This window comes from Carcharodon carcharias, chromosome 20, assembly GCF_017639515.1.
Source record: "Carcharodon carcharias isolate sCarCar2 chromosome 20, sCarCar2.pri, whole genome shotgun sequence".
NCBI lineage: Eukaryota > Metazoa > Chordata > Chondrichthyes > Lamniformes > Lamnidae > Carcharodon > Carcharodon carcharias.
The window spans coordinates 104,448,827-104,464,821 of record NC_054486.1 but is presented as its reverse complement, the minus strand read 5'-3'; the positions used below and the strand labels follow the sequence as shown (position 1 = coordinate 104,464,821).

General features: G+C 40.6%; 1 protein-coding gene across 1 annotated transcript in view; it reads left to right on the top strand.

The window, feature by feature from the left end:
• Window positions 1–15,995, top strand: part of gtf2a1 (general transcription factor IIA, 1) — a 58,029-nt gene that overhangs the window by 11,393 nt on the left and 30,641 nt on the right. The window contains exon 2 of the mRNA XM_041213891.1: window positions 15,463–15,564. Within this exon, the coding sequence (XP_041069825.1) occupies window positions 15,463–15,564 (102 nt within the window). The remainder of the gene's footprint in view (window positions 1–15,462; window positions 15,565–15,995) is intronic.

Below are 15,995 nucleotides of genomic sequence, written 5' to 3'. Positions count from 1 at the left end.
ATTTGGCTGCCCACCAAAGCTGCTCGGTGTGATCTCCTCCAAGCTGTGACTACGTAATTCAAGTAGCTTTTCTATTTTATCTATGATATATAATCAAGAAATTAGGGAAACAAACTTGTAGTTTAGAAATAACTGGGTTTACTAGAAATCAGCTATGAGAAGTCAGTAAGGATACTCCCTTCTCAAAGAGAGGGCTGTAAGAATGGCACCTTTAAGAATTAGCAGGGATAGTATTGTGATCGCCTGACTGAGTTTGTTTCTTTTCTCTTTTTCTTTGGGGACAGAAGTTCTTAGCAGCCAGGCACAGAGGTAATAGCCAAGGAGGATGGTGCTCTTGGGAGTCTTGTGTCAAGGTCTCCTGATACAGGCCTCCATGTTGACATTCCTGAGCTGACAAGCTGGGGTCTGGTACCCTCTTAGGGCACGTGTCTGGCAGGCATAAGCAAATGGTTTCCAGCGTGAGATGAACTGAAAAATGACTTGAAGCAAAGTGCTGGATGGAGCAGGTGAATCCTTGGGTACCTGCCCTCTGGTCATTGGCCACATGGGATCGAACAAGAGATTGCCCTAGGATAAACTACCAATCCCTAGAAATAAAGCATATAAACGGGTGCTCTGAAGGGAAGCCAGCAGCCTTTTTCCAGTGGATGAAGACCAAGCAAGACTGGGTGGGAGGGGGCAGGGAAGCGCTTCTCAACACTTGGCTGAACAGCAAAAGGCTGTCGCCACCAGCTACAGCAATCAACACTATCTCTGTGCCACTACTTCGTTTCTCCGCCAGGCTTGGTAAACCGTTCACCTGTCACAGGTCATACGCTTTTCCTATCTGTTTGGTTTATGCATTGATTTTAAACTGTCGCTTCTTAATAAACTACTTGCAAATCACTTGTGATCTTTACCTTTTTGCTAAGCTGTGACTCCCAAACTTAAATCAGTCCTACAAGCATGCACTCATTACTAAACCAACGATGTCTGTGCTGGCTCGGCCACGTTCATTAGGTGAACGAACGGCTGTGGTCTAACCAAAGACTGTCTGTCGATGAACTGGCTATTGGGTCGCAACCTGCTGGATGTCCATACCTCTGCTACAAGGGCACCTGTAAGCAAGATATGAAAGTGTTGGACATTGACACAGACAACTGGGACAGAGCCGCTGACAGCTGGGATCTCTTAGAGGCTGACTGTTCAGCGGGGTATTGGAAGAGGCAAAGAGAAACGCAAAGCTCAGCTGGCTGAGAAGAGAGCCAAGAAAAAACAGAGGCCAGGGAATTCTGAACCACTCTGAATCTTTGGAATTCTCTACCACAGATGGTGTGGATGCTCCATCGTTGACCTATATTTAAGGCTGGGATAGACAGATTCTTGGTCGCTCAGGGAATCGAGGGATATGGAAGTGCAAGGGCACTAGATCAGCTATGATTGTATTGAACAGCAGGGCAGGCTCGATGGGCTGTATAGTCTACTTCTGCTCCTGTTTCTTATGGCCTTGTGTATCTACAGCAAGTGCACCAAAGACTGCCATGCCCGTGGGACTCTTGAACCACAACAGATGATGTGCTTAGTGTTAACCACCAAGCCTAAACCATTGCCTCATGAGACAGAACGTTTCCAGAGAATTCTATTTCACTGGTGGAATACAGAAGGAAATAACTGGTTGAGTATTAGCATCCCTGGAAAGTTGTAAGAGTCAACTGGTGAGTGATTGATTGCCTTGGTGAAGGTCGTTGAGTTAAGGTTACTGAGCTGGATCTCGTTCTATGCATAAACATCCTCTTCTGTGGCTATTATGGAGCAGGCTTGAACTTGACCTACGCATGGCTTTGGCAATGGAAGCATGGATTTGTGACTTAAACTAAGCTTGAATAGAACTCCGCTTAAATGCCTAAATACTGTCTGTCTCTCTCTCTCTCTACCCAGAAAAGTGTGTTCCTGTGTTTTGGAAAGGGCAGAAATAACTGGGTGAAGCAGTAAAGATAAACTGTGGAAATTGTTTAAAAGATTCCTTGGTGAACTAATAGGGACAGCGTTACCCAATTAAAACCTGTCATGTATCATTAGCAGTCCAACTGTGCACTCTTGCAATACCACCTTAGGGTGCCAACTACTGATGCATTATTATTGGATTGTCGAGGCCATTTACTGTTGCTACAACTTGATTTAATTTTTAAGTAATCAATACCATAAGTTTAGAACAGAGAAATTAAAGTTCCATTTCAATTTGTGCCACTGCTTTATGATGATGCATCAAAGTTCCCTCCACAATCAAAAAAATCACAAACAAACCCTAATTAATTTCCACTTGAATCATACTACTGGAAATAAATTTTCGAGGTAGTCTTTAATGAATTATCTTCAATATCTGTTATTTTTCAACTCAATGTGGGTGATGTCAGTGCATACAAAGATCCGTGCATTCTCAAAGATGCCATGTAAGCATTATAACTAGAGATGGCGGAAGAGAAAGAAATGCAAATGTTGAAAATCTCATTAAAATGGAAAATGCTGGCAATAGGTTTCTTCAAAACTCAATATCTGAAAATTACTGTTTTTGGCTTGGACTCTCAAACCTGGGACTGTTGTGTTTCCAGCATTTTCTGTTTATATTTTATAATGTCCAGTCCTGCTGTGGAGAGAGATGCAGCAATTTAATGTGTTATCTATGCTCTAATTACAAACTGGGGGAGACTGGTGCATAGAGTACACGTCTGCAGTAGTTTCACTTAATTTGAAACCATTTTATGTTTGAATTAAATCAAAGATTTAAGGTTTTTACAAACTTAATGGTAAAATTCACATGGCTATCACAGGTGAGTGTAGATGTGAGAGGAACTTTAGCTTATCGAACTATACTTTCGTAAAACTTGTGGCCATCTTGGTGTCAAAATATTTCCTTTGTGATTTTACTCCGATATCCCACCTGTAAAATCATTTGGGTATCAATTCTAGTTATATCCTGAGCTGCTGGAACCTAGCTCTACTTTGCCAGATTTTAGTGTTTTCCTTCCTATGTCTTGTGTCTGTGCCTTTTATTTCTTTGGTTTATTCATCACATCTCCTATTGTCTCATTATTACTTCTATCCATGACCTATCTTTCACTTGAGCACTTTACAGGTCATTCTATTTTTCCAGAGTCTTGTTACATTTACCCTTTTCCAATTTAAAAAATTAAATTTATCATTACCTTCTACCAATTTTGATTATTCATCTATTGACTAATTTACATCTTACAACCAGGTCAGCTTAACTTGTCATTCATTTCACTTTTGTGCACACATTGGCAAACCAGAGGATGAGAGTTCAAATCCTGATTGATGTTCTCATGTCATTCAGGAAATTATGTGTGCCAGTATCTGTTTCTAGTCCCACACTATATGATTGACTCTTGGTGACCTCAGGGTAATTGACAATGGGGAAAAAATACCTCTCTTGCAGTGTTACTCACAACCCAAGAACAAAAAAACAACCTGAGGATATTGGCTATGTCTTTTCTAGTTGTGTTTAGGAAAGTGGTTCAGATTTCTTTTTTCTTGAAGTGAGAAGAAGTCTATGCTGAATAAATGTGGCAAAGTGTATCCTTGTAGCAATGCATCTGTATGCCAGTGCTGCCATGGTTCTAGTCTTATGTACTGCATCACTGGCATTGTATGATGTCTGAAATGCCTAAAGGCTTTTTTCTTTGATGTGTAGCAGAGCTCCATTCTTGCTCCACATCTCTTAATTATATACTGCTTGCCAACATCATCTGGAAACATGGCATAGTCTTCCAAACATGATGACAGCCCTCAGTTGTACCTGTTCCTCTTCATCAACCCCAAGATTCCAAGTTCAACATTAAGACACGATAAAGCTGCAAGTTCAGCTAAATGTGGGCAAAACTCAAGCCATCCTCTTTCGTTTTTGAAAATGTCTCTGTAAAACTGATCCCAATGCCATCGATCTCTGCCAGTGAGCATAGCGAAACCCAGAAGACCATAACTTTAGCACACTGATTTCTGGGACCAGGGGATTATCCTACAAGGAGGGATTGAGTAGACTAGGCCCATGTTCCCTAGGGTTTAGAAGTCAAATTCTTAAGGTGGATTGACAGGGCAGATGCTGAGGATGTTTCCCCTGACTCGGGAGTCTAGAACTAGGGTCCCAGTCTCAAAATAAGGGTCAGCAATTTAGGTCTGAGATGAGAAATTTCTTCATTCAAAGAGTTGTAAATCTTTGGCATTCTGTACCCAAGAGGGTGGTGGATACTCAGTTGAGTATATTCAAGTCAGATCAACAGATTTTTGGTTACCAGAGAATTAAGGGGTATGGGGGATAATGTGGGAAAGTATAGATGAGGTAGAAGATATGGACCTTGATCTTATTGAATGGTGGGGCAGGCATGACAGGCTGAATTGCCTTCTCCTGCTCCTATTTATGTTCTTATGTACTACTTGAATCCAGATAAAGAACTATTATTTTCATGGTACCTTCAAATAAATAATTATTTACGTAGTACCTCTAAATAAAGAACTATTGTTTACTTATACATTTTACAACCTCAATGTTCCGAAGCATTTTACATATTATTTAGGCACAGTAAGAACCTATAATTGTATAAAACCCTAGTTTGACCGAATCTGGTTTATTGCATTCAGATTGGGGAGCTGCTCCTCAGGATGGTGATATTGGAGGACAGGTTGCATAGTCAAGGTTTGTAATCCTTTAAATATAGAAGATTAAGTGGTGATTTAAATCAGGTGTTTAAGATTATGAATGTATTGGATGGGTTAGATGGAAACACTTCCCTTTGGTGAAGGAGTTTAGAACAAGGAAACAACCTTTAAAATTTGAGCTAGACTGTTGGGGTGCTATCAGGAAACACTTCTCAAAAAGAGTAGTGGAAATCTGGAACACTCTTTCCCTCCAAAAACTGCTGAGGCTGAGCGGGTCAATGGAAAACATCAAAACTTAGGTTGGTAGATTTTTCTTAAAGGTTTTAAGGGATATGGAATCAATGGAGTTAAAATACAGATTAGGAATTATCTGTTTGAATGGTGAAAGGGGCATGAGGGGCAGAGCTCTTGTACCTAGGTCACTCAAACCTGCAAACAGTAATGTGATAAATAACCAGTTAATATGTTTTGGAACCACAGTGGTTCCTCGATAATTAAATGCTGACCAGTGATTGCCTAGATTATATGATCAAGTCTATAGTGGGATTTAAACTCAATGCAGCCGCTGAGCCAAGCTGTCCCCAAACTCACTTCTCCCACACCTGCAATCTGATTCTTCACCTCCAACATTTCTAACTACGTCCATCCCTGCTGCCAAACTCTTATCTGTGCCTTTTAAGGCTAAGTTTAATTACTACTCCCACTCCCCTTGTTAGATTCCCTTCTGAAATCATAACTTGTGCAAAAAGAGGGAGATTGGTTTCAAATCATATATATGAATTTTAACTAGGCCAGTACTGCATTAATTTTATCAAGCTTTTATTACTGTTTAAGATGGGGAGACTGTTTGCATTTGTAAAAACACAATCATATTTGAACTTGGCACTCCAACAACCTTTGTCATATGGGTATTAAAATTGTCATGTTTGGTGGCTTCTGCTCCCACAAATTACAGTGATGAAATGCATTTGAGTTTGCACTAGCTGGAGCTTTCAGATATTGTCCTCACTAAGCCTGTAACTTCTGTCTCCCATTTAAAATGAGTGGGGGAAATAACTGGGTCGCAAGTGCATAAACAGAAATAACATCTAACTAGGTTTCTTCCCTTGTCTACACCATAACTTGTTTAATGTGTCAACTAGCCAACTCCTCTAGGCTTTCATGTTTATGCCTTGCCACTGCATTCATTGTGTATGCGACACCTGAATACTGTGTGGAGCCGTATTCGGTTCAGCTGTTACCATGTTGTAAGTGTTTTCGATACTAATTTTGGTTGACCGTTCTGTAGCCAGAAGCGATTTGAATCTGGGGATAAATAACTGCTGCTTCAGTTTTCCCATTTCACTGCTATTATTCAAGTCAGAGGCAAATGAGAGGAATTGATGGGACTTGAGATTTTATTGTTTTACAGCATACACTAAAATTAAATGAAGTGTTGTAATCTATTTTTGCTTCTGTATTTTTAATTACAGCAATTAGTTTTGAAGTCCTGACAATCTGTTTTATATTTCATTTGGACAGTAGGGTGGTATCCCAAACTATTTACATATTCCAATGATAGAAGGCTTCATTATTTACCTGCATCACACTATCCTACTTCGTTGTGTACCAGTTAAAGTTCTGGTTCTTATGAAGCTGTTCGCTCCATTAAACAGAAATTAAGAGGTACTTTATTGCGGTTGAGCCCTAATTGTAATTGTGAAACCTTCATCCTCATCCATCCGAAGGTTTGCACCCTCAACACCCTTGTATTTAATCATTTCCACTGCTCTCCTTGTCCCAGTGAAGTGAAAGAAGAAAAGAACTTGCACTTATTGGCACCTTACACAATCTCAGGAAATGAATGACTTTTCAAATTCTAGTCCTGGTTGAGATGTAGGAAAACAGGACAGCCACCTTGTGCACAGCAAGGTTTCGCAAACATCAATTAGGGAAAAGATCAGATGATCTGTTTTAGTAATGTTTGTTGATGAAGAAATGTTAGCAAGCTCACTGGAAGAACTCCCCATGTTCCTTTTTAAATAATGTGTCTCTAAAAGACAATTGAACTTTGAGATCCTCCCATGAAACTCCAGACATCACTTTGGGTTTTTCCCACTCCAGCAATCTCCTCGAGTATTATCTGACAAACCATCAGTTGAACTAAAACCAAGTTTGTGTTTATGTAAAATTACACAAGTTTAAAAAAAAATACTGTACTTCAGCTTCATATTGCATGCCTTTGTATGCATCTCTCTACATACTACTACAAATACTATACAAACTGGAAATGTGAAATAAAAGCAGAAAATGCTGGAGGTGCTTGGATCTGGCAGCATCAGTGGAGGGAGAAAGATCCTTGACCTAAAACGTTAGCACTGTTTCCCTCTCCACAGATGCTGCCAGACCTGCTGAGTATTTCCTGCATTTTCTGTTTTTATTTCTTCCTCAACTGCACGAGTTGATTTACCTATACCCTCACTCTCTGGAAAACTATCTGTCAGTACCTTCATCTCAAGCATCCCTCAGTGCCTTAAAAAGCATCCTCAACACTTTACCAATCATGCTTATGTTTCCCTCTCTTTTAGTGTCTTACCTTTGGCCACTGCTCTGTAAACTGCTTTGAGTCATATTTGTGCATATTATAGAAATTATTGTTTCTGGATATCATAGAAATACTTATTGAACTCAGTTATCATCAATGTTCTCCTTTTATTTCTGGCATCTACGTGATGTATAAGAGCCTCCTCTGTTAGGCTCTTTACCAATTTCAAATCAATTCCTAATGGACTTGGGACTATTCTGGCAACAATGGTCAGTGTTGCTCACACAGATCAAAGGATGCACTTTATGGGCTAAAGGAAAGACTACTGTACAGTAAGAAAAAACAGAAAATGCTGGAAAATACTCAGCAAGTCTGACAGCATTTATGGGGAGAGAAACAGTCAACCCTTGAGGTTGATGACCTTTCAACAGAACTGGAAAAGTTAGAGATGTAACAATTTTAAAGCACTGAGAAGGGAAAAGGGGAGGGGAGAAAAAGAACAAAAGGAAAAATCTGATAGGATGGAAGACATGAGATTAAATGATGAAAGACAATAGTGCAAGGAAAAGGATGGAGGTGATGCGACAGGAAAGGCAAAAGATGTGTCAACTAAAGGAGGTGTTAATGGGAAAATTCATAATTATTGCCAGCAGCTACCACCCAAAAACGAGCAAACAAAGGGAACAAATTGGAACTATTCCAGTGAAGCTCTGTGTAAGCTTGAGGAACAGCACCTCATCTTTTGATTAGGCACATTAAAGTCTTCCAGACTCAATATTGAGTTTTAAAAAAAAATTCAGGTGATAACCTTTGCCCCCAAAGTTTTTTTGGTGTGGTTTTGAAAGGCAGTGTTATTTTGAACCTAAGCTAATAAATGAAGTATGAAAACAGATGCTAACACTTTTCTTGATAATAGTTTTATTCACAATGCAACATTACATATGCCTGCCAACGCAGTGTTCCAACAGTGTGTCTGTGCTTTTTTTGGGTATGAACTTAAAACAAATGAGTAAACTAACAAACCAAATTAAAGTAATAGCCTCTTAAAAGGGCACTGTAACAGAAACAAAACTCCAAAGGAAACTTATCTGACTAAATCAAATGTAATTTTGTGGGGTGAGGAAGCACACCAGCCAGTCTCTCTTTATACATGTTCAAAGTACTTAATTAAGCAATGCCCTTCCTCTGTGTATCTTAACAATATATTTAATGTGCCATTAAAAGACAGCTGCTGGGAATGATTCTGCAGTTACCCATTAAGCTGCCTCCTCCAGACAGGTTTCTTTACTTGTCCCATTACCACCTCGGTTTTCCTTGCATCATCTCTTTTCCTCATGTTCCACTCTATTGCTTTTGTTCTCCCCGTTCTCTGCCTCTGTACTTGCTTAAACCCTGTTTCATCAAAACTGGAAAAAGTTGGAGATATAATGTCAACAACCTCATGTTAACTCTTCTTTCTCTACACACCCTGGCAGACCTGCTGAGTTTCATAGAATAGTTACAACACTGAAAGAGACTGATACTGCTCATGATCATGCCAGTTCTCTGCAAGAGCAACTCAGCTCACCCCACTCCCCTGCCTTCTCCCTTAGTCCTGCAATTTTTTTTTCTTCAGATAAGTATCCAATCCTCTTTTGAAAGCTACGAATGAATCTGCCTCTGCCACACTTTCAATGCATTCCAAGCCCAGACCACTCACTGTGAATAAAGGTTTTTAATCATCTCATCTTTAATTATTTTGCTATTCACTTTCTGGTTCTAGATCCTTCAGCCAATTGGAACAGTTTCTCCTAATCTACTCTGTCTAGACCCCTCATGATTTTGAAGACCTGTATCAAATCTACAGCCCGAGCTTCTCCAATCTGTCCATTTAACTGAAGTTCCTCATCATTGGAACCAATCTCATGAATCTTTTCTGCACCCTCTTTAAAGCCTTTACATCTTTCCTGAAGTATGGTGTGTAGATTTGGACTCTGTACTCCAGTTGAGGCTGAACCGATGTTTTGTAAAGGTTCATCATAACACCTTGCATTTGTAATCTATGCCAAAATTTATAAAGCCCACAATCCCATACGTCTTTTTAACCACATTCTCAACTTGCTCTGCCAACTTCCAATGATTTTTGCACATATACCCCAGGTCCCTTGGATCCTGCAACTCCTTTAGAATTGAACCCTTTATATTGCCTCTTCTCATTCATCTACCAAAACTTACTACTTTACACTGCATTAAATTTCATCTATAATGTGCCACCCATTCCAACAGACTGTTTATGTCCTCTTGAAATCTAACCTTACCTTTCTTGTGATCCATCTGTATCATCTGAAATTGTGGCCTGCACACTCAAGTCTAGGTAATTAATATATATCAAGAAAAGCAGTGGTCCTAGTTCCAATTCCTGTTGAACCCCACTGTATGTCTTCCTCTGTTCCAAAAAGCAACCATTAACCACTACTCCAATACAAAAGCAAAGTAATGTGGGTACAGGAAACCTGCAATTAAAAACAGAAAATGCTCATCAGATCTGGCAGTATCTGTGGAGTGAGAAACAGAGTTAATGTTTCAGGTCTACAACCATTCGAAACTGGGAAAAGTTAGAAATGTAATAGGTTTTGAGTGGGGGAGAGGGAGAAGAGGAAAAGAACAAAGTGGAAGGTCTATGATGAAGTGGAGAGCAGAAGAGATTAAATGGGGAATGGTTTTGTGGTACAAGGCCAAATAGAGTAGTAATAGGATAAGAGTAGAAACAAAACATGTGCCTTGAGGGAGCATGAATGGCAGGATCATGAATATCTGCTGCCTCAAAGCAGACAGGAAGAAATGAGAGAAACGAGAAAAATTTCCAGCAAAGAAGAAAACAAAATGGGAGCAGAGGTTGCAACCTAAAATTGTTCAATTCTATGCGGGGACCAAAAGGCTGTAAAGGGTCCATTCAAATAATCAGGTGCTGTTCTTCTAGCTTGCATTGAGTTTTATTGGAATGCTGCAGTAAGCCAAGGACAGAAAGGTTGAGTGGAAACAAGGTCACACCTGTCTGCTTTTCTAACTGGAATCCCAAATTATATGCTTTCCCAAACTTCCTCCTGAGCCACTGGTGGTGCCATTGACTTCGCTATGCCTGTACTCCATAGAGGAACCATGAGCCTCGCCAGTATTCAGAACTGAATATTGGTTGAAGAGTGAGATACACAAGGTACCCCTGCATGTCCTGTCTGGTTCTGTTTGACTGTCTGACGGTCAGTCACCCATTTTCAAGTAGCTCTCGGCCTCAAATGCACCACAGTGACTTCAGCTGCTGCTCAGGCTCCAAAACCTCAAGCTGAAGTTCAAGCTCCTCCAGCTCATGACACTTCCTGCACATGTGGTTGTCCAGGATTCAGGAAGTGTTCTGGACTTTCCACTTGGAACAGAATGTGCATTGCATAGTTGTAGGCGCTTTTACATTAGGGCAGAGTAGGGAGAACAACCTGACCTGTGCTGATTGAAATGAAAAGTATTTCATTCCCCAGTGCAAATGTCCCAGACCCGGATTAGCGTAAATTAAATACATGCTATTGCAGGTGATAAGACATAGGGTGGAATCGTGCAGTCCTCTTGATGGGAGGGAGGAAGCATCATGTCGGGCGTGAGCAGGCAATATAGCAAGAAGACCAAAAATCAATTTTATGCCGTTGTGAAACCAGTTTGTGATCATCCACTCCACCCATCAGTGGCGGGCCGCATTTCCAACCGTCACACATCAGGAACCTAATTTCAATACTTTGGTGTCTCATTATAAGCCCTGTTTGCCAGAATCATCCCTCCCATGCTGGATCACCTGGGATCACGCCAATGTACAACTGTACATAAACAATGTGGCACCTGGTGAGCTGCCCTTTGCTTGGGACTTCGAGGTTTGTTTGCCTATCTTGCTTCGGGCAGCACACACAGTGATCAGAGCCAGGTTTCACAGGCGCTACCTCATTTTTGTTGTGGGGGTGGGGGGGTTGCAGTTCGTGGGCAAGTCTTTACCTACCAGACCAGCTGTAAGGTGGGGGTGTCCTTTCAATGACTGCAGGGCCAGGACTTGCTTGGGGAAGGGAGAGAATTGACCTCAGGCAAAGGAAAAGACTGCAGGGTGAGGACTGCACTTGGGAAGAGGGGTATCCCAGAGTGTGTGTGTGGGGCACAAGTTAATCTGTGCAAGTGGCCTTAAGATAGTGAGGACAGAGGAGGCAGTCTCCAGAGGAGATGAGGCCAGATGGATACCTGAGGGTGTGTGTGAGAGACAGAGTGTGGTGATGTTTCTTGAGCTGGCAGTGAGTGAGATGCTAGTGAATGTGTGAAGGCCTTGTGAGTGTGTGAGTTTAGAGTGATGAGATGTTGTCTTATCCTGGTGGCATGGATGAGATCGTTCATCCTCTTTCTGCACTGGATGACAAACATCTGTGCAGCATTGACACTGATCACCGCTGCCTCCTAAGCCAAAGTGGTGAGATTGCTGGACCTCCTATGGCCCGAGAGGGGGCAGAGGACATCATGGTGGATCTCCAAAAGGCATTCCAATGACGGGTCACTGAACTCTTTCAGGACCATGTCTTCACTGGAGTAGTTCTAAGCTGTAAGCATTGCGAACCTTGTTGCGGCTGCAGTTTAGGTACGGAATCTGGAGTGAGGTAACGGTGTGGCAGGCGGGTCAGAGGCCGCCCTGCCAGCAAGATGTCGCGTTTCCTGTGGCTGTATAATTAATGATGTGGGAAGTGGATACGGCATGAAAAGCTGCCATTGCAGCTGGTGGGTAAAATGACGTTTCTCACCCCTGCTACCGCACTTAGTGCAAATCTGGGATGATTCTGCCCATTGTTGCAATATGTTTGGAAGTACAGTTATCAGTACAGTCTGTATGTGTGAAAAAAGAAAAGTCTAGGCTGCTGTAAAATGGCAACAACATCACCTCTTATAAAAACTAAGCATTTCAGGGGCAGAAAAGCAGAATACTGCAGATGCTGTGAATCTGAAATAGAATGAGAAAATGCTAGAAATACTCAGTAAGTCCTCTGGTCAGAGGAACTGAGCTAATGTTTCAGATCAGTGACCTTTCATGAGCTCCAAGGTCATTGACCTGAAACGTTAACTCTTTCCTTCTCCACAGTTGCTGCCTGACCTGAGTATTTCCAGCAGTTTCTCTTTTTATTTAAGTATTTCAGGGAATTCAGGGCTAAAGTGACCTGGATCAGTATTGATTGCTGGAGAAGATTTTTCCTCCCCTTGGCTTGTTTTGCTTCTCCCAGGAGGTTACATTGTTTTTGGGTGGAAAAGGGAGTGTATTGTAATAAGGTATCTCAATTGTATGAGACAGATTGAATAGACTAGAGGGTCTTTACTTGCCAGTCATTTCTCATTGGTTATCTGAACAATTTCCCATCTGGATATTTATTGTATTGGTCAGTGTGGTTATTGTTTTAGCCAGTTGCAATACTGACTTTCTGTCACCAGATGGGACCAGCACATCAAGTTCTGCACCAACTTGCATGCTGAAAATTTGTTATAAAACGCTGGTTTGCTATATTTGCCAAAACTTTGTCAGGTGAGTTGGTGCATGTAATGACATGTTACAAGCTAGGGAATATACTTGTTGCTTGGCAGACGAGACTAGTAAATGCTGAGCTATCTGAGATGATTGCATTGAATGAAACTGAAGTTGTTAGTTGCATTCCTGGCTTAGGATGGATAAAACGGTTCATTACACAATCCACAGCCTATTTCTTTAGGTCTTTTTTTAATAGTTTAATAAAGATATTACCCTTCCCACTCCCCAGGTTTCTGCCTCCTTTCCTGCTGATGTTTATTCTGGTGAGGTATAATTCCTTGCTCACACTCTTCTGTTATCTCTCCTGGTGTTCATTCTCCATACTAAACCTGGGTGTCTGCTGGCTGGCTATTTGACTGTGCAAGGCAGTATGGCAAAGGGGGATCCTGTCCACCAATAAACTCCTTTCAGTGGGGTTTACTGGATTGCAATCATTAGAAATCCTTGCAACCCCAGGATTGCTGAGGCCAATTGTAGCACATCCAACATTTTTGAAATCTGCTAGTTCAGTATGAATCGCAGAACTTCCTGATCTGTATAACTCAGCTGTACAATGAGCCATTGTGGGTGTCGAGGAGATCTGTCTTAATAGGTGCTGAGAAACAGCAGTGAAGAAAGTGAGTCGTAAGAAAGAGTTCAGGATAATTAAATAAAGCAAAAGGATAGGAGAAAGGCAGGTTGTAGTTAACAGAAAGAAGCTGGAGTGTTAACAGGAGAGCTGGTTAAAAATGTTGTATGGTGTTAAATAGATATTAAATGAATTCTTCATGGATGAAGGCAGTAGACAATAGCCTAGATGCAATCAAATTATCTTTCGATATGTGGAGGTTATTACAATCTTTTGCAAAGGAGATTTCAGTCATTTAAATAGCAGCAGAGCTCATATCACAAAAGATGCTCCTGTAATTCTTAAGAAAATGGCAATGGAGTTAGTTAATCCAGGAGCTACATTTGAGGTAAGGATGGCGCATATTTTTCTGATATTTAGCAGAGGAATGACGTGGGGTATTTCCCAGCTCTGTGGGGGGAAATAAACTGCCTTATACAATCGATGTTCATCCAATTGCATGGCAAGTCAAATTTAACACTGATAAATGTTGCAGTTAGATTGTAAAATTGTAGGGCAGAAAGTATAGGATGAATGAAATCCATTTAGCACAAAGACATCTGAGAATAATATTAAAAATGTCACTTTCAATGTCTAGTCAATATATCAAAGCAATTAAAACAAACAGAATCCAGTCACTCAAAACCAGGATCATAGAGTAGAGGTTTTACTTGTCATACACTTGTCATACCACATTGGGAGTACTGGGTTTAATTTGCTCACTCTCCCCTTTCCTCCTCCAACCTCACCAAATCCTTGACCATTCAAGGACCTCAGGCCCTCATGTTAACATAGCTGCTATACTCTTTCTTAAAATAATTTTCTTTCTCCCTGTCCTCATTAAAAACTATCCTTGCCCTATCTGTTTTTTCTGTTTACCACTGCATGTCTAACCTTCCCTTCTCAACATCCACAAATGCATTGTCGCCTCTCAGCTCCAAGCTCATCTTCATTTCAGATTCCTTGTTTCAATCTCTCCAGTGCACCTGCTGCCCTTTGAGCCATCCTCTGTGACTGGTAAATTATTCCTACTTGTCCACCCTTCAATGATAGATATGGTAGGCCACAACATCCTGACAAATTATGGATGAAGCACAGCTGCTTTCAACTGAACGTTGGGAAAACTGAAGCCATTGTTATAAACTCCACTCCCTTGCTGCAGACAGTTCATTCCCCTCCTCAGCCATTTGCAAATACTGTGTTCCTGATGGTGATTGTCTCTAGACTCCAGAAAACGGTGGAAACTAAATTCAGAGCCATCCAGAGCTGTTTGAGTTGTGGGACCTTGAGGAAACTACCTTAATTGATGAGAAAATACATCCTCAGTCACAAATCAATCTTGGCAAATCTCAGCTAGGATGTTGGCAAATCTCAGCTAGGATGTTGGAAGTATATATTTGGTTTCAATATTCCTGGGCTAGGGAGGGGATAAAAGAGCTGGGCGTTCTGCTCCAATCTATTGTAGATGTAGTGCTATCTAGTAAGACCTGCTGGAAAATGAGAGCATGTGTTGTCATTGGCTGTGAATAAGTTTGGGTCCAGTTCCAAGTGATCAAATGACCTTTTGGCACCCAGAGTCCAGCCTCCTATTATGAACCCACTCTTGAGGGATGTAGTGAAGGGTAGAGAGCATATGGAACCATATACCTGCACCTTCAGGAGGGGAGAGAAATCTGTTCTTGGTGGAACCAATCCAGTGAAGAAAGCCAACATATATACCATGTCCTGCTAAAAGCACTCACTTTGTGGGTTCGGAATAATAGTGCAATTAAGAGGTCAATCACAGGAAGGGTATTTTTGCACTTAAGTTTAAAGCTAAAAGTATAAGGCAGTGACTTTCAAAGGATCCTAGGAAGATGATGGATGAGGCCTATGTTCCTTTACTACTAAAACAGGGAACCTATCCAAGATTATTCACCTGCATTGTAATTCACTCCTACTGGACTGTTATACAAACAGGCATCTTTTTAAAAAAAACAGTTTTCAATGGAATTCACTGTCACTGGAAATAGCTAACTAATAAACTAGGACTAAAAGTGGGGTAATTTATTTTAGTTCTCACTTTTTAAACTTCTAATTTTCTTTTTCTTTAATTTTTCCTTATTTCTCTAGCCTAAACTCTACAGATCAGTGATTGAAGATGTAATCAATGATGTACGAGAACAGTTCCTCGATGATGGAGTGGATGAACAAGTTCTTATAGAATTAAAAACGGTATTTTTTTTAACCCAATCCTAATTTTCAGGCAAAAGCTATGTAAACAAATGAATATGCAATGAATGTTTACATTGAGTCACAGTTTACATTCTAATGATGATCTGTTCTCACAGCTTGGCAGCACCGTGTGTTGACATGTTAGGTGTTGGCTAACAAAACGCTCACCACCAGTATCCTAACACATGAAATTGATTCTCTATATTTTGACTTCTGTTTGGCGGTTATATATTTTATGGTAGCAAATTACTACTGCAAAGCAATTTAAATTATTTTTTGGCAATTCAAAGTGAATGCTAGAATGCGCCATTTATTCCATCGACAGTGCAATTTTCCTGTAATTACCAAATTCATTTCTGCAGTTATTTTAATATTATAAAATGTTTCCAAAGACATTCTTTTGAAATTATTTTGCTAAAATATACTTTAGG